Source organism: Arachis hypogaea, chromosome 16 (assembly GCF_003086295.3).
Source record: "Arachis hypogaea cultivar Tifrunner chromosome 16, arahy.Tifrunner.gnm2.J5K5, whole genome shotgun sequence".
Classification (NCBI taxonomy): domain Eukaryota; kingdom Viridiplantae; phylum Streptophyta; class Magnoliopsida; order Fabales; family Fabaceae; genus Arachis; species Arachis hypogaea.
The window spans coordinates 720,049-746,800 of NC_092051.1; the positions used below are offsets into that span (position 1 = coordinate 720,049).

Consider the following 26,752-nt stretch of genomic DNA (forward strand, 5'->3'; position numbering starts at 1 on the left):
AACCTCTAATGGTAAGACTATAATTACAAGAAATGTGTTCGATGAAAAAAATTTTCCTTTTAAAGATGGCAAGTTTCTCCATGAAGACTTAAATCCTCCACCACCCACACTGCAGCAGTTTCCAACAATTCTAATTGTTCTTCCTCATAGGACTTCACCAGCTCTCTCCAGACATAACCCTCCCCCGTCTCCTACACCTCCCAATTTTGCTGCAACACCCTCTGCCTCTCAGCCATCTTCAGGAGTCCAATCTCCAATCCTGCCAACTACCAACTCAGTGCCCCCTTCTCAATCCAATTCTCCCTCCCAGTCAGTGGCACCCTCAAGCATTCCAACACCAATTCCAATTTTTGATATAGAAATTGTCCTCCCAGCAGCACCTATTATACCTGCTACGTCCTCCTCTGACAACACACACTCAATGAATACAAGAAGCAATAGGGGTTGCCTAAAACCAAGGGTGTTTCATGCCTCGGTAGAACCTAGAATAGTAAAAGATGCAATAGCTCAACCGAAATGGAAAGAACCAATGGATCTGGAATACAATGCGCTCATAAAGAATCAAACCTGGAAGCTTGTACCACTTCCCAAAGGCAGAGAAGTAATTGGAAGTAAGTGGGTATATCGAGTGAAGTACAATGCTAATGGGACATTGCAAAAGTATTAGCGAAATTAGTGGCTCAGGGATTCTCCCAAAGACCAGGCTTTGATTTCACTGAAACATACAATCCAGTTGTGAAGCCTACATCCATTCGGGTAGTTTTGACCGCAGCACTAGCATACGATTAAAGCATTAAACAGTTGGATGTCAATAATACCTTTCTCCATGGAGATTTAGGTGAAAAGGTATACATGAAGCAACCTTAGGGATATTCTGTGGGTGATGGCAGCTTGGTTTGCAAACTAACAAAGGCCTTAAATGGGTTAAAGCAGGCTCCTCGTGCCTGGTATTATAAACTGTCCACTGTTCTAGGACACCTTGGATTTACAGCAACCAAATCAGATGTATATGTGTTCACCAGGTTCTCTGAAGAAGGCTGCATTTTTGTCTTGGTGTATGTAGACGACATAATTATCACAGAAAGCTCTGGCTCAACCATAGCTCAATTAATTCAACAGCTAAATGCCAAATTTACCTTGAAAAACATGGGAGAACTTCACTACTTTCTGGGTATTCAGGTCACAAACACTAAGGAAGGAGGCCTGATTCTATAACATGAAAAATATATTGGAGACCTTCTTACTAAAGCTGGCATGACTGGGTGCAAACTCTGCACCACACCACTACCCTCCTCTGTTAGGCTATCTGCATTTAGTGGGCCTGCCTTCACTAATCCATGACTTTACAGATCCGTTGTTGGGAGTTTACAATATCTCACTGTCACTAGGCCTGAGCTATCATAATGTGTCAGCAAGGTTTCTCAATTTTTGCAGCATCCTTTGGAAGAGCATTAGAGATTAGTGAAACGTGTGTTAAGATATATTAGTGGGACATCCACTTATGGCCTGCAGCTACATAAAACTAAGGACATGGAAGTCACAGCCTACAGTGACTCAGACTGGGAAGGAGATCCAGATGATCACAAGTCAACTAGAGCCTTCTGTGTGTTCTTGGGTAAAAACTTGATCTTCTAGTGCTCCAAGAAACAATAAGTGGTTGCAAGGTCAAGCACTGAAGCAGAGTATCGAGTAATGGCATACTTGGTAGCTGAACTAATCTGGATCAAGAACTTATTGTATGAGCTAAAAATTCCACTGGCAGCGGCTCCAATGATGTACTGTGATAACCTCAGTGCTTTTTTTTTTTTGGTAGCTAACCCAATTTTACACTCAAAGTCCAAGCACTCTGAGACAGACTTGCACTTTGTCAGGGATTATGTCACTAACAAAACAATCCAGGTGAGCCATGTTTCATGATCAATACCAAAGTTGCGAGAACCGGACCGGTCAATAAACCGGTGAGGTCATTGGTTCGACCGGGGTTCAACCAGAATTCAACCGGTTTAATTAAATATTAAATAAAATTATTAAAAAGCCTAAAAATAATTTTAAATATATAAATTCAATAATTTCTAACTTAATAAAATTTAAAATTTCACATAATAAATTATCCATAACTTAAATATTAAAGATTCACAAACAACTTCAAGCATAGTTTGTTGATACATAACAACCAGTTTACCATATGCAGGACTTTGAAATACACTAATTCAGATATATAGAAGCACATTGACACTATTTTTGACTCATGCTTCACAAGAAGACTGTTAGTCTACCATAAGGCTTTTCACCTTCAACCCTAGAAGGTTGAATGTGACATGAAAAGTTGAAAACTGAACAGAAGCATACAATAAAGAGAGACAGGGTTCCAACAATTCTGTGCTTCACTCAGAAGCAAGCATTTAAGGGCTAGCCAAGCCAAATACTTCTACTTATCATGAACTGAATCGACCTGTTATCCCAGCTCAACAATGAATTATCGACAAATAGTAAAATACTATGTTGCTAGATCAAACCCAGGTTGTAATATTTCCTTGAACCTATATGACTCTAGAGATGATACATAAAACATGAAAGACAAGCAAAACAGCTTCAAGTTCATTCCCAATGTTTCCAAAATAAAAATTTTACATCAAGCCAGAAATTCATAACAAAATATTTCCACATAATACCCTTTCAGAATGGAACAAGTGCTGCAAGTTGCAAAACACATCACAAACATTTCAATTGAACAGTGATTGTAGATGAAACAAACATTATCTTTGACACCAACAATGCGATTGAAGACGATAGCTCGGTGCCCTCTCTCAACATTGTACAAGCTGTTTGTAGCTCCATACACAGCAAGACCACCAAAGATGCTAACTTTGAGCAGAGCAGAAAGTCCTCCACCAGGAACATTTGGAACCTTCATGTTATTCTTATTCATATTGATCTACCCTAACACACAAACACCAATTAGCTAAGAAATTAACCAATAAACAGAACTACATCAATAAAAAAGGGTCATATACTAACAAAAAAAAGAAGCAGAATCAGATGGAGAAAACACACAAGTATGTAACGGGCATAAAAGCAAAACGAAATTATGAGAATGAGGAGACGAGCTCGGCGACGAAAGAGGACGCGGTGGTGGTTGCGGTGCCTTTGCCGTCGCTGCTCGATGGCGGGATGCGGTGGGCGATGGCGATGCGCTGCTCGATTGGTGGCGACAGCGGTGGGCTGCGAAGAGAGACGAGCTCAGCGACAAAAGAGGACGCGGTGGTGGTTGCGGTGCCTTTGCCGTCTCTGCTTGATGGCGGGATGCGGTGGCGATGGTGACGAGCTGCTCGATTGGTGGCGATGGCGGTGGGCTGCGAACAGAGGAGAGATTGTTGCTGTGGGTGCTGGGGTGATTCTAATTAGGGTTCAGCTTGTTTACACGTTCGTTTAGCCTTTCTTTTCTTCTTTTTTTTTATAGAGGCAAAACGACGCCGTATCGGGGTTATATTTTCAAACCAAAAACCCGCTAAAAAATTGGACGATTCTGTCGGTTCACCAATTAACCGCCGGTTTGACCAATTTTTTTACCAATTTTTTGCTAAGCGGTTTCTGACTTTACCCGGACTGGCTAGGTGACCGGTTTCTGGTTAATCCGGTTGAACCAGCCGGTCCGGTTCGATTTTTAGAACCATAATCAATACAGGTAGTTGATGTCCTAACTAAGGCTCTGCCCAATAGGAACTTCCTGGAATTTCGAAGTAAACTAAACATAGCTGATATAAAGTTGTTTCTCAGCAAGAGTGATGACAGATTCAACAGGGCAGGCAATGAGAGGAATATAGAAAATTTGAAAAGTATAGAGCATGAAAATGTGTGTAAAGAGATAGAAACTAAAGAAAGGGAGAAGGTCAAAAAGCAGGGGTCATAATAGAGGTTATGAGATCTAGTTGAATTAGTTAGCACTAGTTGAGTTAGTTAGTATAGCACTCAGCTAAATTCTATTACTCTAATATACTGCCAACTGTCTTTACATCTTGCTATATATTACACACTATGTAATGAGCTGAACTAACTAAGTTTGAGCAACTAATTCAGTTACACAAATCTTTTTCAAAAACTTTTTTTTTTCTCTCTCTACCTTCCAACTTTTCCTCTCTGTTCTTCTTTTTTTCTTGATTCTTTACTTCTTTTAATTATTTTTTGCTACATTCTGATATCTTTCACATAAGACACAGAGAATAAATTTGACATTTAGTTTATACATATGTGTCTTGTACATCATTATTAAATATATTATAAAATTTGTGTATATTATATTTATATATTTTTATATATTTATGTATGTGTTTATGTGTCTCAAATACACTAATTAAACACAACTTAAGAATTATTAAATAATAATTTAATTAAAATTATAAAATTATTTAACGATTTTAAACTATCAACTTGACGTGAAGTTAACTGAACTCAAATTTCCAACTTAATGTATAATAGGAAGCATATGCGGCAGCGTAGTTCGTGCGGTAGGCTGCTTCTTTTAGCACACGAAGTGAATGTCTTATGATACATTCATTCATACCTTCTTAGAAACCAAACCGCAAACTTAATTAAAAACAACACGAAACCCCACCACATGCAAACACATTAAGCTGCCAAAACTATATATTAATTAAAAGATGCCTTTTTCTTCATCCCTCTATTAATTTCCTTTTTTTTTAAGAAAAAACGAATAATCAAATAATGGTATGCACACCAAAAAAATAATGGTATGCATAATATCGCCTCATTTTTAGTAATTTAATTTCAAGTAAAGGTTATACATAAAAAACAAAATATCAGTTCCAAACACAAAATAGTTAATAGAAGTAAAGAAACATACAAGTTAATTATTATTACTATTACTATAATATAATATTATTGGTAACTAACAACAAAAGAAACCTTATTTTGAATATGAACTTCTAATATATAACCTCCAAATCTGACCATACCCCCATGTGAGGGGTTACCCCATCTCAACCTTTTTTTATGATTTCTCCAAAGAAGCTGCCAAAATCACCCTTCTAATTCCCCTGCCACCAATATTTAGCATCTTACCCAATCAGATTATTTCTACTTAATTTCTTTCCTATTTCATGATAATTTTGTTTATTGATTAATGTTACTTACAAATACATACGATGTAGACATACATTTGTCAACAATATAACAATCAAGACAAATCGTTTTCGATATTATGAAAGAAATATATATTTTTCCAAGGCTGCAAAACTTTCTTTTTTTATTTCCCTTAATATATTGAATAAGTTTACTTATGATGTTTACTTTATAAATTTTTTTTTATATATAATACTTTTGCAAAGTTGATTTTGATATTGATATATATAGAACATACTTTAAATTTATTTAATTATTTAATATGTTTATGAACTTAATTTTAGTAATATAAATTATCTTATACTATGTATGAAGTAAACATTTAACTTTATGCATTAAAATTACTATCGAAAAAAATATATTCCCATCATCATACAAAAATAACTTTATACAAATGACTATTCAAGTAAGGAATAATATAGAAAATTAATTAGTTTTATTGATGTTGTAATATAATTATTATTATCTGCATGTACATAAATAAAACTTATTAACTAATAATCTTATCATTTATAATTTTAATATTTTAAAATATATTCATATTATATACTTATATTGACAGTTAAATAATTTTAACAATATCATCACCAACCATTATTTGATGATTATTTAAAAATATTTGAGGTAAATACTGAATCGGTACCCGAAAGATTTTGACGTGGATAAAATGGTATCTGACTTTTGTTATTAACAAAATAGTCCCTAAAAGATTTTAAAATTTGACAAGCGTCTCTTCGAACTCGCCGGAACAAATATCCGGCAAGCACAATACTGACGTGACCACCATGTTTTGGTAACTTAGCAAACTACCTCCAAAGCCCCTTCCCAAACGCACACTCCCTCCCCTTCCCTCTCCCTCTCCGTCGCAGCCCCATCCTCAATGCACACTTCTCCCCCCATTGCAGCTCTCGCCCCATCACAACCCCTTCCCCAACGCACACTCCCCCCTTCCTCCCTCAACACCATCATTCACAGCAACAACCTTAACATCAACAGCAACAACAACCTCCACCACTCTCCCTCTCCAACGCACACTACTCCTCCCTCCCTCAACCCCACCACTCGCAGCAACAACAACTTCAATATCAACAGCAACAACAATCTCCACCACTCCCCCTTCCCCAATGCACACTCTCCTCTCCCTCCCTCAACACCACCACTCATAGCAACAACAACCTCAACATCAACAAAATTGTCCCAAATCATGAATTGTCCCAAATTTTTCGGTTAATTTACTATTAAAAAGGATTAATAACAATAAAACTCAGAGAAAATAAACAAATACATATACAATAATCAAAATAAATTAAAATAAAATAAAGCTTAATACAGACACCACCAAAACAAGAAACAGATTTAGACAAGGCCAGAAGAAGAACACCAGAGACAGAAGAGACACGAAATGACGGAGCCAAGATGGAACACAGACAGAGGAGGCAGGGTAGCAACTGGGGGCGAGCAGCAAGCAGATACAAGCAGGGAAGGCAACAGCAGTGAAGGCGCACAGATGACACAATATCGACGAAGGAGACAGACGACGCTGGCGGACACAGAAGACTCGATGACGAGATGGCGACAGTGCGGTATCGGTGACACTGTAAGACTGAGAAGGTTGAGCTCCACTACCGTTTTGGGGGAGAGTGAGTTGAGAGTGTGAGACAGTGTGTTAGGAAGGGAATTAGAGTTCAAAGGGTTAAAGAAAAGGAATTAGGGTTCAGAAGGGGAGATTTTGGATTGAAGAGGGGGGAAGTGCGTTGGGGAGAGGGGATTAGGGTTAGGTTGGGGGAGGGAAGGATTAGGGTTGGGGAGGGGGAGAATGCATTCAGGAAGGGGAAGGGGGGAGTGCGTTGGGGAGGGAGAAGGGGAAGTGCGTTGGAGGGGAAAGATTAGGATGGGGGAGGGTTTTTGCCATATCATCAAAACGTAGTGGCCATGTCAGCATTGTACTTGTCGGAGATATGTTTCGGTGAACTCGTGGGTACGCTTGTCAAATTTTAAAATCTTTCAAGGACTATTTTGTCAATAACAAAAGTCAGGTACCATTTTGTCAACGCCAAAATCTTTCAGGTACCAATTTGGTATTTACCTCAAAATATTTTATATAATCAATTTACAAAAGTAAATTTTAGATTTTTTCTTATTTTATTAGTTTATATATATTTTATCTATAAAACGTTATACTTTTTTATTTTACACAAAACCCTATATATAATAGTATATATCAAGGTTTAAAAATCAGACCAAATCGTCCAATTCGAATAAGTTTATTGGAAACTGATATTCTAGTCGGTCCGATTAATGTCCAAAACTGTCTTGTAAAAAATTAATAAAAAATAGTCGAACTAACAATTAATCAGTGAACCAAATGAACTAGATCGATTCTTTTGAAGGGTTTGTTTGCTATTCCACATCAAAACAGTGACATTTTGATTCAAAAAAAAAAACCTCAAACAGGTAGAACCGCAGAAGGCTAGAAGCATAACATAACCCCTCTTCTCTCTCTCTCTCTCTCCCAAAATCCAATCCAATCCTAATTTGTGTAATCCTATCAGAGTAAACAACAAAGCCACGCCCCTTTCACAAAAAAACTCACAACGCCACCAAACTAGCATCATCATCCTGTCAGCATCGCTCAGTTTCATTCGCTTCTGGCTCTCGTCGGTACGTCTCAGATATGTCGCGAACTTGTCCCTCCCTGTAGCTTGCGTTTGTTCTTTTCTCACCGGCAATGCGTCGTGGTTCTCTTTTATGCATCACTGATGTTCTCTCTCTCTCTTTTTTTCTCTCTCTCTGAATTTGCTCCATGTCACTGCTGATAAGCCTCCAATCCTCCACTGCTTCTTCAGTTTTTTTTTTATGAACTAATTGTTGTTTTTTTTATTAATGGTTTTGATTATTGGTTGTTGTTAACAATGATAGATTATTGTTAACGGATCGTGGTGGTTTCTGATATGTGATTATGATTATAATTTGTGATGAGTGGAGTTTTTTGTTTTGTAGAAAATTTGTTTGTTATTGTTTTTGTTGGTGGTACCTGATGTGTTTGTCAATTATATACCTCTTGATTTTTTGTTGGTCATAAATTTTGATATTTAAATATATTTGTGAATTTTTAATAATAAATTATAGACAAATTATTATAAAATTGTAAAATTTTAAATTTTATTAATTTAATAATAATTATATTTAAATATTTAAATTTTATATTAATTAAACGAATTCAATCATTGTTCAACTCTGATTAGGCCATTAAATTATTAAATTAATTATTTTATCAGTTCATTAATCAGTTCGATTCTCGTAACCTTACTATATATCAAGATTTTTCTAAAATAGAGTATATATATAATATAAAAAGAAATTTTAACCGTTCGTTAATTTTAGTTATAAAATATATATAACATATATAATTAAAATTAATTATTAAAATTTAATAAAATACCGAGATACTAATATACTTAAAAGTTTTCTAAGATTTAGGGTCACACATCACTTGTCCTAGTGTATATGCACTAGTGAAGCTTGGTGCAAACTCCAAGGAAATTCATAATTCATTCATTCAATTCGCATAATTCGTGTTGACCATGGAACGACGACCAACCCCACCTGCTAGCAACTTCAAGGATCAATGGGTCATGGGCATTATTTATGTGCCTTGTTCAATGTTTTCAATGAAATCTCCAGTTCCCATTAACCAAATGAGATTTGTACCATCTCAATTATATGTTAGGACATTCGTTTAGTTTGTTGTCTTGTTTATGTATGTGTTCGCTAGCTTCCATGGAAATTTGTTTCGTTGGTTTTGTGCTTAGACAAAAAATCGCAACGAAAGATATGAAGAATATTTGCTTGATTTAAACAATGGTATTTCTGAAAATAATGAAACAACCGAGTGCTATTTGAAAACAATTTTTATACTACATTTGGTTATAAATGTAATGATATCACTTTTTTTTAAAATTTAAATTAATAAAAAATATATACATAATTATATTTGCCATAACAGAGTAGATATTTTGTATAGTATATTAAAATAATTAATAGTTTTTATTAGATATAAAATTTTTATAAAATAAAACTTATATGTGTGTATCTGTGTGTGTGTTTTTTTTTCACATAAATATGCATTTTTAGAATTCATATAAAATATATATTTTATTTAATCATCTTTTATTAATTAATTTATATTTAATAACATTCACCCATATATAATCTCTTTATTTGTTTCAAAATAATTGTTAGTTTGATTTCTTTTAATACATTAAAAAATCCAATGTACTTAGATGTTAAATATATTTTTTTTAGTTGATAAAAAATTCAAAACAACAGTTATTTTAAAATGGAAATAGTTATATATATATATGTATATATATAAGTTTTTTTTTATTGATGATTGTAAAAAATAAACAAATTTAAAAAAAAAATTGTTTGAGAAAGAATATTAAAAATATAATTATTTATATTATTTTTTTATCAGTTTAAATTTTAAGATGGGTAGTTTTATGATAAAGATTAATATATCTTTTTCTTGAATAATAAGCCAAGTTAGTAACCATGAGAGTGAAACAATAAACCAAGATTAAATAAGAAAAATAAAGCTTGCTACACAACTTAAACAAAAAAAAAAAAAAACGAAGGAAAAAGTGTAGTTGGTACAATTATTTTATGTTCAATATGGTTTTTGTTTATTGGAAGAGCGTCCCGGTTCGGTTGCACTAAAAATAGTGTCACGGAAACTTACGGTCCCGTTCTACTTTTTGGTACGGTCAGCTTTGAAAGAAAAACAGGGTTTCTGAAATTAATTCATGCAAAATAAATTGAAAAAAATAAATTATTATTTGTACCCATAAAAAATATATATGCTAACAAATGCACTCATATAAGAATAAAACGACAATTATAACCACGGAAGATAATTTTTATGTACTAAGAGTATCCGGACGTTGGTTACACAATTGGTCCGTTAGGATATTCTTGGCACACAGAAACTATCTTCCGTGAGTACAATTATTATTTTATTCTTATATGGATACATTTATTAGCGTTTGTATCTTTTATGGATACAAATGATAATTTATTCATCGAAAAAAATACCGTTCAAATGTTATAAATATAATTATTCATATTTTTTTTTTAAATATTACTCAAAATTGAACTTGACAAAATATATTTTAAGTTTAGGTTGAATTTATATGAGAGTGAGTGTGATCTCTACCTTTATATTATTTCCTAACTTGAGTATTAAAGTATTTATTTTTTGAACTTCGGACCATCATTACAAAACTCTTGTCGAATTGTAACACAAATACTTAAATAATAATCCTAATTTTATTTTAAAATTATACTTATTTCTCTATCTTTAAATTTTTAATGTAACTCTAGTTCAATTTTTTTTTTCAAACCCTTATCTATCTTATTACATATTAGATTAGATCGGGTAGAGTTGGTATCTATAAATTAATGAAACTTTTTGTGACAGTTTGACACTGCTACTATATATAAGCAGAGGCAAATTGCATTGCAAATTGCTATTGACTCACATACTCCATGCATCTTAGCTTTATCAACTTTCCTCCTCACTTATTTTTATTTTTATGGGAACAATTAATGCACAGAAAGGGATAATAGAAGATACATTGCACCATGCCTAGAGGCACACTAAACCATGTGCTAACTATATTACGTAAATCAATCTACCAACAAAAGACAAAAGATTAATGTCCTCTTAAAAAAAATGCTTCCAACAAATAACACCTGACACATCCATATGTCTACTTGCTATTAGCTACATGCTTGTGTACCAAGTCTCAATCTTTTTGTTCATAATATATATAGATTTGGAAGAATTTTAAGTGTATCTGAAATACTGGTGTTTCAGTTATTTTAATTGTTAATCTAAATTATAAAAAAATATATATAATATATATTAATTAAAATTAACGGTTAAAATAATTGAAACATCGGTATTTTTGGTACATTTAAAATTTTTTCTGTAGGTTTAGTTTCTAATATTGATTCTCCGTATTATGATTTAAGTAACCTATTTTCTAATTGTCGATATAATATGATATAGTTTTCTAGAGAAATGCAAATAAAATTGTATATTACAAATTTCGTGCATATATATTACCTAACACCATTTTTTCTAATATAGTTGTGGTGAGTCATCATCATTTTGTAAAAAACTTTTGTATATATATTGATTAATGCACAGATAATATAATAAAAAATCCCATCACAATTTTTTTCAATACTATCTCTATTTTATTTTCTTGTTAATAATGATTATAGCAACTTTCGTGACGGAGAAATTTGTAGCAAATAACTAATAAGTAATAAGTAAAAGACTAAAAGGGAATATTTTTGATGAATTGGTCCTCCAAAATTTAGGTTGTGTTTCATTTTATACTTTTATTTTCAGTATTTATTTTTAATTTTGTGAAGAAAAAAATAGGCATATAAAAAAATAAGCTAAGATTTTATTATTTTTATGAAAATTTTTAAAACAAAAAATACTAACAACAAAAAATATAATGCAAACCATATGTAAATATTATAATCTCTCAATTAGAATGAATTTTCTTCCTTAATACAATTTTATTAAGAACATTAATTGCTAATAGGCGCCTTAAGTACGTAGCTGACACATGCTAATCTCCTTAAGTTTATATGCTAATATACTATATATTATCATAGTACCCAGCATTCCAAATTCCTTAGCTAGCTGCCATGCACAAATTAATTTTATATATAATTATAGTTGAAAACTCAAGTGCAGTCGACTTCACATGAAGTTGATAACAAAGAGTCGTTAGATAATTTGACTGATTTGACTAAATTTACATTTAACGACTCTCAACTATCAACTTCATGTGAACTCAACTCCATCGGAATTTCCACCATAATTATATACAGTAGTGCATTACGTTCCTTTTATACATTATTATGATTAATGATTAATATTTATGCTTTGTATTTAGTCATCATACACTTTTGATGCGTGCCATACAATACCCAGAGTCCTTGAGAGACCGCCACGTTTCTGATTCTTTTTTTTTTTTTTTTTTAATTTTGCCGCTAATATAATCATCATAATCATCATCATAGGCTATATCAATTTCTACAATATACATAATGCCCATGTTCTTCTTTTTTTATTTTAGAAAAAAAATTAATTGATGATTACTTTAATTCACACATGCGCTGGCACTGCAGGTGTTCATTGGAATTGAATTTCACTCTTGAGAGATTTGAATGAACGGTTCGTTGGTTGGATGCATGCATTCAATTTGTATAGGCATGTGTTGTAGTACCTACGAATTTAATTAAAATAAAAACAAATACAAACTTAGGGATAAGCTTTCACATTATTATTATGATTGGATACTGCCCAATCTTTTGTCAGAAAATAAGCTACAGCACCCACGCTGATATGGACATGACTATCCTTTTTAAAAATTCAAATTGATGAAAAAATATAAATAATTATATATCTAATATTTTTTTTAAATTTATTTATTTTTTTATAAATATTTTTTTATTTATTTTATACTATTTTTTTTCTTTTGGTGTCGCTAAAAATCGAACTTTAATTTTTTGAACACAAACTCTCATATCGTATTATAATACTATTTTTTAAAAAAATTTAAATTAATAGAAAGAGCTAATATAAATAGATATATCTCTAATAGTATATATATAAAAAGTAAAAATTCAATAATTTAAATGAATAGATAAAAACAACAATATATATTGAGATTTGATTCTTTCATTATCTTTAATATTGATATGATTTCTGGTAGTCACTGGTAAGAAAACAAAATGGATGGTATGAATAAATCAAATTATAATAATTAATTAGTACAGGTCCATCATGTTATTAATAAGATCAGTGATGCCTAACTCTCTCTCTCTTGACCTGTCTATATGTTAGGGTTCGAGGGATTTGTGGGAATATGATGCACCAAAATGGAAATCGGTTGTAGTAGAGTAGCCTCATAGATATTGTTTAACATATATATGAGCAACCACAAATTAAAGCCAACTATATATGCAAATATATGACTCATATGAATATATATAAATATTTATTTATTCGTAATTCCATATATACCTCAACTTAAGAGTATATTATTTATATAGCTATTATTTAAACGAGAAAAGTTTAGGCTCGTTTTGATTTGGAGTAAAATTTGTTGGAGAGGAATAAATAATAATAATAATAATAATAATAATAATAATAATAATAATAATAATAATAATAATAATAATAATAATAATAATAATAATAATTTGGATGCGATTACATCTTGATTCATAATCTTAGACAATTAATGAATAAATTTCACCACTAAAATCTTTTGCACTAACGATGAATTTTTTCGACGAATTTTATGAGTTAGTAACAGAATTAATGATGATAATATCTAACAATAAAAATGGCGTCACTAATAGTTGGCGGCGAAATTTTATATCCGTCACTAATTTGTGACTAAATTTAGCGCTAGATTTTTTACACGATCCATTGCTAAGCTGAATAAAAAAACCGTGCCAATTTTTTTATTATGATAATGATGAATTTAATTCGTCGATAATTACATTCAATTTTCGTTTTAATTTTGCATCCGTCGCTAATAATTAAAAATCATCACGTTTTCTCCCTGTGTTTTTTACTATAGACTCCACAAAATCCAAATATAAAATTTGATTATACAATAATTTTAACATAATTCCCAATTTGATATTGTTGTCTATAACTTCAATTCATCAAAAATATATATAACCTGTAATTATCTAAAATAAAGTGAAATCTAACATAATCATCATAACGAACCACATTAATTAATATTAAATTAGTCTTATAATCTCGAAACAGTATACTAGCTAAGAGAGAATAATGTATAAAATATCCACAATGCTAGGAAACAAGAATTACCAGCCAAATGTTTTTGGGTGAATCCAAAATTTCTAGGTGAATGGTGTTTATGCTAGGCATTAGGATGTTTCTTTTTTTTGTAAATTGGATGGTTCTGAACCTATTTTTTTATTTATCATGTTTTAGGCATTTGAAGAGGGAAGAAGAATGAAGAGACGGAAGCTAATTGAATCAGTTTTCGTGATTCACATTGCAATGATACTGAACGTATCTCTTCCTAATTTGAATATGGTAAAACATTTAATAACTAATATTTTAAATCATAAAAAAATAAAACTAATTACTATATTTATAATTAATTAAGTTGTTTCATTCTTAACTAATTTAAAGTTGGTTCTATATATTTTTCCATAAAATATATATGAGCCAAATTAACTGAGAACTAATAAAAGTCATCCTCATGATCATAAAAATTGACTAATTAACTAATGAAACTAATAAAAGCCTTGAACACCTATGGTATTTTAGGTCCGGACTAATTTTAGAAGGAAAAAAAATAATTCAATCCAATTACTTACATTCAGATAGTTAAGTAGTACAGTAAATGTAATAAGATGTCTATATACACACAATTTAGAAAAGAGAAATGCTATTTGAGTATTTGTACATCAAAATCAGCCACTAAAATTAATCACCAATGTATATATAAATACATGTGTGATTTAATTTATTTTTATTCTATATTTATATTTTATATATTTTATATTGGTGACTAACTTTAATGACTGATTTTGATTTACACTTAGCATAACCTTTTACAAAAACATTCCCATTAACTTAATTAGACTAGCTGGCTATTATAGTAATCCAGTGCTGCTGGCATTTAATTTGCATCTTGTAGATATTGACACATACATATTATTTTTTCTTCAATATTCTCGCTCACGGATTTTGACTTTTAAAAATCAGAATTTAATTCAAATATGGACACATCTACCATATTAGTTAGTGAATAAAAAAAGCCCACAGCTTACATAACCAATTCAAATTCAGGAAGTCATGTGGTCAACACAAAACAGATAATTTGTTTTTTTTTTTTTTTTTTTTTTTGCTATGTTGTAGTAATTCCAAAATTTTATTTAGGAATAAATACCTTGATTATTTAGGAATGACTGGTAAATATTATTACACCATGCATCATAAAAAATTATATATAGTATAATATGGAGTAAAATATATCTATTTTTTAATTTCTAACATGTTTTTTTTTTCTTTCCATTAATTTGTCCAAAGTTAATTATAATAATTTTTTTTTGTGAAAACTCAGGTGCAGTTGACTTTACGTGAAGTTGATATCTGATTCTTCCCATTAATTTGTCCAAAGTTAATTATAATCAATTTTTTTTTTGTGAAAACTCAGGTGCAGTTGACTTCACGTGAAGTTGATATCTGAGAGCCGTTAAATGATTTGACTAAATTTTCATCTAACGATTCTCAGATATCAACTTCACGTGAAATCGACTACACCTAAGTTTTTACTTTTTTTTTTTTTAATCTTGATCCGCATATCGCGGCCCTATCAATTGTCAAAAGACCACAAAATTGCAGCCGAAAATGAATTAAAATAATAAAATAAGTGAATAAATATTGAATGGAAATGGTACTAATTAAAGTACTGCTATAGAGATTGCAAACACGAGTTCACACTTACTTGCATTTCTATATACAATTTTAATAAAACAATGAACATACATATACATATTTAAAAATATTATCAATGATTGGTACAGCTTATTTATACATACATTTGAAGTTGGCCTCTGTGACCAACTCATCATTTGTCACATTTTTTCTGCTATAGTTACGTGTTCAAAAATTGAACTGCTACTATATATTACAATTATGGGGGATTGTATAGGAAAAATTTTAAGTATATCGAGGAACACTGATGTTCCAGTTGTTTTAACAGTTGATTTTAAATAATATATATATTATATATTTTTTATAATTTAGATAAACAATTAAAATACTAGAATACCGGTGTTCTCAATACACTTGAAATTCTTGGATTGTATATATTTTAGGTCAACTATACTACTATATGAAGAACAGAGATGGCAGAGCCAACTGTTCAAAATTTAATACCTAAATGAGAAAGGAACATGTAATAACAAATTATTATTCTTGTTACACGTTGAGTAATGATTTAATTTAACGTCAAAACTTAATTTTAAATTAATTTTTTTAAAAAAAATTTATAAACTATTTAGAAGTTGTGCTTTTAAGAAATATGAGATTTATAATATATTTTAAAAAATAATTGTCTAAAGCGTAAATATTTATAGCATGAATTCTAAGAGATGTGAGATTTATAATACATCCTTAAAAATGATCATTTAAAACTTAGACATTTACACGTAGGTAATCCAACGATAATGGATTGAATAGAGGCTAATACTATGAGAAAGTATTGGGAACTAATATTAATTGTATACAATGTATATAATGAATTAAATAAAAAAATAAAAATAAAATTAGTATTTAAATTCATTCACACTATATCTAGTTATTTCTAATCTCACCGTAATTTTTAATACACGTTTAAAACTCACCGTCATTTTCTCCGGCCATACCGAGGATGCCGCATCCTTCTACCGACACCGTCCTCACCTCCGCCAGTTAGTTTGATGTGCTTTATCCTCCGACGTTCAGCCTAACGTTGTTTTCATGCCTCTCTTCCAAATTGGCTTCGCTTTTTCTCATTCCTTTAAGTTTCTTCTCACCGATGATACCACCATATTTTTCTTCTTATTTGGATCAAAGCATGGTTAGCTTCTTTCATGATTTGAGTCCTATACTTCACAACTGTGCCGTTTTTGTCATGACTAGTCCTTCAAAATTATGTTTCACCACAATAATAATTTTTTCTGTTTATTTATCTTCTTCTTCTATTTTAATGGTTAATTTAAGATGGTCATTTTAATAAGTATGCGGATGATTATTTTATTTTTATGTTGATGATTATTTTGATTGGACTGAGTGAGTTTAATTAACCTAAAAACTAGCTCTAGAATAATAAGAGTTGTCTCATACTTAAAAATTATCTAAAAAGTATATTCTTGACAAATATAAAATTTGTAATAATAAAACTTATTAATAACTTCTTTTCCTCTTTTCGGTTGGACGGTTGTGAGAGCAGTGTGCAACTCCATTTTGTATCTTTTCTATCTTTTATTTACTTTGAGTTAACCATCAACTCAATCACATTAAAATTAAACTAAATGAAGATGAATGTACCAAAAACATAAAAATAAAAAATGTACGTACATGAACGTGCAAGAAAGTTGAACCTCTAATAGTTTTTGTGGTGAGGAATATGTTCTAAAAAGAAACAATTTACGGTTGTGACTTAGCTTTATGGGAAATAAAAAAGCCACACCTTACCTCTGAAAACTTTTTTCTTTCTTGTGTTTTTATGTCGTCATCACCAAATATATATATATATATATATATATATATATATATATATATATATATATATATATATATATATATATTTCGTTGCATTTAAATATTCTTCATCTTTTACCGGTTCTAACCCTATAAAGATGGTTTTGCCATAATCAATGATTGGAAAGTAAAAGGACTAGTTAGTGCATGCATGTTATCTTCTTTTTATCTGTTCTCTTTTATTCTCAGATCAAAAGACGAAACATGCAACAGTTTTCACCATTACGTAGTGTTCAACAACACCAAAATAAATTATTGTTTTTTTATTATTTTTAATAATGTAAATTTGTTTACGTAAATTTTAACCGACTCTATCTACTCTCTTAATTAAAGAGTAAATTATTATTTATGACATGTTTAATTATTATTAGATGAAATAAATTAGTTTATATTAATATTAACTCTTAATTTTTAGTGTCTGTTCGAACTTTTTATCTTATGTTATAATGGTGTCTGATCATATAATTATTAAACATCATGAATTTTTAAAATTAGAAACGCTAAGTGGCTGCTAGGGTTGACTGGTGCCCTGTTAGGATTTTTGTGCTCCTTTGGAGTGGCTCTTCAAAATTTTTCAACTGTGCAGTGATCAGACTACACAATTGATTATGGAGGCAGGAACGAGAACTGCCAGAGGAGGAAATTCAGGTAGCGATGGAGAGAGCGACAATGAGGTACTAATCGAGGAAGAGGACATCAGGAAAGGAAAAGAAGCATGCGCTAAAAGCCTCATAGGCCGTGTGTTTGCGAACAAAAAGTTCTCTGTGGGAACTACGGAGAACGCCTTCAGATCCATATGGAGTAGACCAGAAGGATTCAGAGTCTCGGATAGAGGAGGTAACAAATTTCAATTTTTCTTTGACAATGACAAGGATTTGATACGGATTGAAAAAGGTTCTCCATGACTCTTTAAAGATTATATCCTTCATGTAAGGAGATGAAACGACTCTGATCGAAGGGAGGAGAGTGAGATGCAAGGCTTACCGGTATGGGCTCAATTTTGGGGCTTGCCAGAATGCTATAAAACTATAGAAGTTGGAAGAAAATTTACTGAGAAAATTGGTGCGGTTATAGAGGTTGGCTTCTACGAAATGAAGGGTGGAGAATCCAGGATACTCAAAGCAAGGGTGGAAATGGATGCATTCAAAAAACTCAAAGATCACGTCTGTGTGATTGGCCCTGAACAACAGGCTGTTGAAATCGGTGTGCGGTATGAAAAGTTTGGGAGATTCTGCACCTATTGCGCACGGATAGGGCACGAGTCAAAGGGGTGTGAATTACTCGCTACGGATTCAGCAATGAACTCAGTGCGGCAAGACAAAATTGGAGATTGGATAAAAGCTGACCAGATGGGTAGGAGGATTGAAATTGAATGCAATGGTTATAACGCGCCTGGTTCTAACTTGAATGACCAAGGGGACAGACCAAAGAAAAAACCTATGCCTAGCTGGTTACTTAATAGCCTCTCAGGTCTCTCTATGAAAGAAACGGTAGGAGCAACTCGGTGATGGAGAATTCGGGAGCGAATTTGGTAGACATAACCTCAGCAAGTACCAAGGAAACACAAGAGGGAGTGCAAGGCCTTATGGCTGTAGAAGAGGTTCAAAATGTCGATCAATCTGATTCACAAAGAAAGGAGCGATTCAAGCTCAAGCAGATGGCACGAAGAAAAATAGAGGTTTCTCACATCAAAGGTGGGGTGAAGAGAAAATTCAATGAGAAAGAAAATATAGAACCGCACAAAAGGATTTGCTTGGAAGAGATCCAAAACACTCGCGAGGAGGTGGAGGGCACCGGCCGTCAAACGGTGCCCCAAGAGCCATGAGAGTTCTAACGTGAAATTGTCGGAGTTTGGGGAGACCCCTGACATTCCATAATCTTAAAGGGATTTGTAGATCCCACTCCCCCAAGGTTGGTTTCATCTATGAAACAAAAAACCAACCTTGTTGTGTGGAGAACAAGTTAAGGGCATGTGGTTTTGGCGGTTGGTTTCTGGGCAATCCTAATGGCACAGCAGGTGGCCTAGCTTTGGCATGGAAAGAAGGCACTGAGGTGATAGTAACGAACTCGAGTGATTTTTTTATTGCTGCAAAAATCAAGGATGTTACTAAACAGGAGGAATGGGGACTAATTGGTGTTCACTTTAGTAGCATAGAACAGATCCGGCATAAGCAATTTGAACAAATCAAACCTGTCCTACAACAATTTCAAGGCAAAACCATCATTCTTGGTGACTTTAATGCTATAAAGAATACCCAAGAAAAGGAAGGTGGATGTTTGACTTCGGAACCTTCGATGACAGCTTTCAACTCTTTTATAGATGACAACAGTTTTCTGGATCTTGGAATGGTTGGAAGACCGTTCACCTGGTCAAATAGAAGGAGAGGACAAGAGCTTATTCAAGAGAGGCTTGACAGGGTACTGGCAACATTGGAGTGGTGTGAGTCTTACCCTACAGCTACAGTTTTCAGACTACAAGAGGATAGCTCCGATCATGCCCCTTTATTGTTGGACTCTAATCCTCCTATGGAAAAAACAAAATGCAGATTTAAGTTCCAGGAGAAATGGTGTTGGAATGCTGAGGTAAGGGGAATAGTTGAGGAGATGTGGAAAGTGGAAGTTGAGGGTTCCCCTATGTTTATTCTTGCCCAAAAATTAAAGAAATGCAGACATTCACTCGTGCGATGGCAACAAACTTCTCAGTCAAATTCCCTGCAACAAATCCGGGAGCTCAAGGACCGATTGGAAGAGCTGAGATCCTCTGGAATTCAAGGGGGTGAGCAGGTTCTGGAGATTGAAAAGCAGCTTGAGGTGGCCTACCTAAATGAGGAAAGCTACTGGAAAGATAAGTCAAGAATAAAGTGGCCAAAAACAGGGGACCGCAACACCAAGTTCTTCCACCAATTTGCTCGAGTCAGTTGCCGCAGTAATAAGATATGGAGTTTAGTTGGTGAAAATGGGGTGGTGGCAACTACAAACGAGGGTATTGCGAAAGTAGTAAAGGACTACTTCAAAAGTATCTTCTCTGCCTCTGCTATTCAGGATCTGAGACAGGAATTTGAAGAGTTTGTACCGAAGGTAACCCCAAGTATAAATCGAAAACTTCTGCGGCCAGTCTCTATGGAGGAGGTTAAAAGAGCAGCATTTAGTGTGCATCCTCAGAGCGCCCCAGGAGATGATGGATTTACAGCTAAGTTCTTTCATACATTCTGGAGCATTGTGGGTAGAGATGTTTTCTCGGCTATGAAGAGCTTTTTTTCAGGAGGCAGATTACTAAGAAGCTTCAACCATACCCATATCTGTCTTATTCCTAAGGTCCCCGGTGCCAAAGATATGTCACAGGTGAGACCCATTAGCCTATCTACAGTAGTATACAAGATTATCTCGAAAATCCTTGTCCATAGACTGCAACACTTTATGAATCTCTTAGTTAGTCCGAACCAGAGTGCCTTCCTGAAAGGTAGACTGATTTCGGACAATGTTCTTATTGCACATGAAGTTATGCACTACCTAAAAATAAATAGATTTGGGAATGTATTTGAGATGGCCATAAAACTGGATATGAGCAAAGCGTACGATCGAGTAGAGTGGCCTTTTCTTTGGTTTATGATGGATCGTCTAGGGTTTGATGCAAGATGAATTGGGTGGATTAAAGAGGTTGTTACGATTGTTTCTTACTCTGTTGTTGTGGAAGGACAACCATTTGGCTATTTCAGGCCAAGTAGAGGTATCCGGCAAGGTGACCCTCTCTCCCCATATCTTTTTCTCTTCTGTGCGGAAGGACTCTCCTTCTTGCTACACAAAGCAGAGCAAAACAGGAGTTTACAAGGGATCCAAATCACTAGAAGGTGCCCGTCTGTCAACTACCTCCTCTTTGCAGACGACTCTATCCTCTTTTGTAAAGCGTCTTCTAATTGTTATGATAATATTTTGGATTTACTGGGTGATTATGAAAGCTTTAGTGGACAAACATTCAACCTAAATAAGTCGGCTATATTCTTCAGTAAAAACACTCCACAGAATACCAGAAGCCTATTGGCTGGGAATCTAAATATCCAACATATTGGGACCCAAGATAAGTACCTGGGCCTGCCGTCTGCAATCCAGAGATCAAAAAAGGTAACATTTGGGGCTATTAAAGACAGAGTTCGAAAAAGAGTTGAAGGCTGGAAACGCAAGCTACTCTTAGCTAGAGGGAGACATGTCCTAATTAAGGCGGTGGGAGAAGTTGTTCCTATCTATACACTGTCATGCTTCAAACTGCCTGACTCGTTAATTTAGGAAATTCACGGCATTTTAGCTCGCTTTTGGTGGGGTCAGAAGGGAGAGGAATGGAGGATTAGCTGGGTCAGCTGGGACATGATGACTAGGCCGAAATTGGAGGGAGGCTTGGGATTTAAGAATCTAAAGGCACAAAACCTGGCACTTCTAGGCAAACAATGCTGGAGAATAGCAACACAGCCTAATTCAATATTGGCTAGAATCCTAAAAGGCAAGTATTTTCGATATACAGATATTATGAGAGCGGAGGTAGGGAACTTACCATCCTGGGACTGGCGAAGCATCCTGGAAGGGCGAAAAGTCACCGAGAAAGGCTTAATCTGGCAAATAGGTCCTACTTCTGAGGTGAACATCTTCTCTGATCCATGGATTCCGCCTCAGCAACAATTTACCCCTCCCGTTAGGTTAAACTCCTTTGCCACAAATCAACCAGTCTCACGGGTCAGCCACCTGATGCACGAAAATAATGAGTGGAATCAACAACTCATTTCCTCAATTTTTCCACCAGCCATCACCCAGCAAATTTTAGCAATAAAAATTAGGGAATAGAAGGATAAGCTTACTTGGTTGTTCCATAAATCAGGTAGATATGAAGTCTCGTCTGGTTACAGAATAGCCTTTACGTTCAACCACGAACCAACTGAGTTGCATCCACACCTCCAGCAAAGATAAGGGATTTGGCGTGACCTCTGGAAGACTAAAGCTCCACCAAAGATCCTCCTTTTTCTCTGGCGTGCTCAGCATGAAAGGCTTCCGACTATGGAACTGCTTCACCGAAGGACCCCCTCAAATTTGGCTACCTGCCCGCGGTGCCACGCAGCCACGGAAACTATCATACATTGCCTATTCTCTTGTGAGAAAGCTAAAAAAGTGTGAAACAGGAGCCCTTATCGTGGTATTACTGCTGGTGAAGAAGAAAATATGTTCTTCAAGTGTTGGGAGGCGAAGAAGAAGTACTTAATTCTTAACTCAACTGAAGAGCAAGACCTAGCTTCATTAGGGATTTACTGCTGGTGTATTTGGCGGTCTCGCAATGACCACGTATTCGGACAGGTTGCCAAGACTCTCCAAGAAGTGGATGGCCTCGCGAGAAGGATGATTAGCTAGGTCTCAACAGCTGCCAACGAACTCCAATTCTGAGTGGGTCTTCTTTTATCTTATCTCTCTGTATTGCAATTTTAAGTTAATGCTCTATGTGCCTGAGTGTTAGAGAGGCTATTGCCTCTCTTTTCTTTTGTCTTTACTAAGTCACATTTGGACAGTTATTTCCTTTTTTGCTAAAAGGAATAAAGTAGCTAATTTCTTTAGAAAAAAAAACATCATGAATTTTAATTTTTTATTAGAATATTTATTGCTAAATAATTTGATGATTCTGACAAAGATTATATGAAATATATATAATTTTAAAAATTCAATTGAAAAACACATAATAAAAAGATCTCATATCTAACTTAAAACTTAAAATATTAAATTTATGGTCTCTCATTTTATAATTTTTTTTTTTATTTTTGTGATGTGAGACAATTGTCTCGGCTAAAAAATTTAGATATGAAGGTAAAATGTGTGATATACCTTAGCATTGTAATTTTATGTGTTTTTTAAAACTGTAGGATGTACACAAATCGGACTGTGTTTAATATATAAATAAGACCCTCCGATTTGTGTTTAAAAATTTCTAAAAAATTTAAAGTACACAAATCGAAGAGTCCGATATGTGTACCAAAAAATCGGACGGTCTGATTTTTATACCACTTAAAAATCGATCGGTCCAATTTTAATTTTTGACATCACAACTACATATAACACTCATACACTCCATAACTACATTCTATACCATTCTTCTTTCCATAACTAAATTCAAAAGTAAAATTGTCTCTCACATTTATTACTTAACTTATTAACAAGTTAAGTATGTATTATATATGTCACAGTATTATTTTTTAAAAATTTAAAATAATAAAAAAATCACATAAATAATTATATCTCTTGTTAATACTCTAATATTTAAAATAATAAGTACCTTTTTCTCACATCATGAAATGATATATGATGTCAATGCATGCGTGGCCAAACCCTACCAAATCCTCCAGTTGTAAATTCTTCCCTTTAGTTTAAATTTAGGCCCCAAGAAACAAAATAAAGCTTCTATGATGTCTCTTCTATATAGCAGCTTTTCTGAGTCATAATATAACATGGACGGTGTTATTATCCGATAAGAATCTTTACTTGTATACTAATCACTAATCACTAATCACTTCCTCAAATTACATAAACTACAAATTAAAGGCCAAAGATTCTTCCTATTACACTTAGTCATCTTGGGAACCCCGCTAACCAATTTGATTGGCTGGCAAAGTTGCTCATACACATTATATATTATTGTTGTTACTACCTTTTTATTTTTTATGGATATTTTATTTTTATATACTAATATATATAGATAATATAATATAGTTTCTTGGTTATTATTTTCTTTTTCTTATTATCTAACTGCAAACTTTTTGGGAGGTGATGACTGCATATAGCAATAGCACCAGCATCCCACCAAACAAATTAATCCAAAACAAAATTTCCGTACCAAAAAGTAATGCCTTTTAGTTATGGCTTTAATTAATTAAGTATAAGTATATGCATTAATTATTATTACCTGAATTTCTTACTATTCATGACTCCAATTTAAATCAAATGCCAGCCTAGTATTGTCCTCCATTTTCTCATCATTACACTCTGTTTAATAGCCACTTTAATTTCTTTTAATACTTCACCACTTTAAGCAAGCTTTTTTTTTTTTTTTTAATCCATGAACATACTTTAACCACATTGTATATCTCTACATGCTGTTAGCAAATGCTTTTTACACAGACAAATTTAGTGTGGCTAGATTGATATCTTTTGAGTGAAATCAAGAGATTCACCCTTTTAAATAATGTTTTATTGAAGAGAAATTAAAAACCCAAGTCTTCTTTTTGACAATGTATGTAGTATACCATTTAGCAGCAGTTATAACCGTCGCTAAATAATTTGCCACCATTATTTTTATCATTGGAAATTTGAGCGTCACTAAAGACTTTTAGCAATGTTTTATGACAAAGGTTGAAATGAGCATGGCAAAATAGCTTTGTGGTCTTGCGACAATTTCTTTTATTTTTATGAACTATATATTCATGGTAAGTAAATTATGGTGGAAATTCAGGTGCAGTCAACTTCACATGAAATTGATATTTGAGAGCCGTTAGATGATTTGACTGATTTAACAAATTTTTCATCTAACTGCTCTAAGATATCAACTTCACGTGAAGTCGACTTCACCTGAATTTTCACCGTAAATTATTCGTTAATAGTTTTTATTTTCCTATATATAGTAGGTAAATAACCATTCAAAGTGATATTTTATTTTTGTATATTTAATAAGAATTAGTACGTTGCTCTAGCTAGCTGTCTATGCACACAATCTACTTTTGCAAGCGTTCTAGCTCTCTTTCTAAATCCACATAATTAACTATTTAATGAAGTATAAAATGATAATTACGGAATATCTCTTTTGACATGAATTATATAATATTTTAATTAAGAATTAATTATTAGGCATGGTTGACAAATGACAAGCTAACAAATATTATGAGATGCGAAGAGAGGAGACTTGAATAGCATTAGAAGAGCGATTTTATGTGCGATGAACAAATTTTGGTGGGTGGGGGCATCATCCTAATTAACTCAATTCCTTAATAATCATATCCATTAACAACACTTTAAATTCTATTTTTTTTAGTGCATCAAATGATTGAAAATGATTGGCATGCACTAACTACCACATCAATGAACCATTCAAATTCACTTAGAAAATAAATTGTTGTTTACATTGTGTACCGACATAAGTTACTTAATCAGTTACCTCCAATATAGAACTTCAATATCAGACATATGATCATCAATGTGTTTCTTTTAATCAACTTGGGTTGGTCGAGTTGTTAGCTCACTCGTCCACTTAAGCAAGTGTTAGGAGTTCGAATTCCGTCTTGTGCATATGCAGCAATTCATTAGCCAACGACATACTCTTAAATAGAGTTACGGATTAGTTCTTAGCCTGTCGAGTTAAAAAATACCGTAGACAAAAAAAAATCAATGTGTTTCTTTTTCATCAACTTAATTTTTTGGACAAATAATTTTATAACATAGTATTTATTTTGAAAGTAAGATTAAAATTACTTCTCGTAAACTGTAATAATATTTGAATTTCTATCACCTAAAAATCTAGAATTTAAGGCTTGTTATGTTTCAAAAAAAAAATTATTAGTACAAGACAAATAAAAAAATATATACAAAATTCACTCACACCTACAAACATGATGGAGACTTACAAGGACGTAGGATAGAAAACTTGGGAATGAACCTACAATGATAGTCCATCATATTATTTGATCACGTTAAAAGTATTTATTCTTCTAATAACATATTATTCTAACAATCAACTTGGGTTGGTCGAGTGATCAGCTCACTTGTCCACTTAAACAAGTGTTGGGAATTTAAATCCCGAACATTTAAAAATATTTTATTTTTAGCTTATTTCATCTTATTGGTAGTTGAGAATAATGAGGTTCTTACTATCGTTGGATTTAATTTTGATGACACAATTCTGCTTTCAATTCATTAAAAATACAAAATTAAATATTTTTTTAAGCGTTTAATGTGTTAGTTTAATTTATTAATATCATGGAAACCTTGTAATTTTATATTTTTTTAATAAAAGTTTTTTATTCGTACATAATTTTAACGGGCACTTTTAGCAAAACCTCAAAAAACATATAGAAATTGAACAAGAAAAACGACAAGTGAACCCAACAAGAAAAAGGAAAAACAAGTAGAATAATTGATATAGAGGATCTTTTGTGGGTTAATTTCACATGCATGCAGAAAGGGCCAAAAATAATAATACATGTAGAGATGAAG

General features: G+C 32.8%; 1 protein-coding gene across 1 annotated transcript; it reads left to right on the forward strand.

Annotated features, from left to right (window-relative positions):
• The first annotated feature begins 19,031 nt into the window (after positions 1–19,031).
• LOC140179802 (uncharacterized) lies at positions 19,032–22,912 on the forward strand. Its single transcript, XM_072219571.1, has 4 exons — positions 19,032–19,331; positions 19,436–20,866; positions 21,806–22,209; positions 22,687–22,912. Exons 1-4 carry the CDS (start codon positions 19,032–19,034, stop codon positions 22,910–22,912), a joined length of 2,361 nt encoding a protein of 786 aa, XP_072075672.1.
• The last annotated feature ends 3,840 nt before the right edge of the window (positions 22,913–26,752 follow it).

Excerpts from the sequence above, each read along its gene's own strand:
- LOC140179802 (XM_072219571.1), top strand. The coding sequence starts at position 19,032 with ATGGAGAATTCGGGAGCGAATTTGGTAGACATAACCTCAGCAAGTACC. Across the intron at positions 19,332-19,435 it reads AGGGCACCGGCCGTCAAACG|GTTGGTTTCATCTATGAAAC; the intron begins GTGCCCCAAGAG and ends CACTCCCCCAAG. Across the intron at positions 22,210-22,686 it reads CAATTTACCCCTCCCGTTAG|GAGCCCTTATCGTGGTATTA; the intron begins GTTAAACTCCTT and ends AGTGTGAAACAG.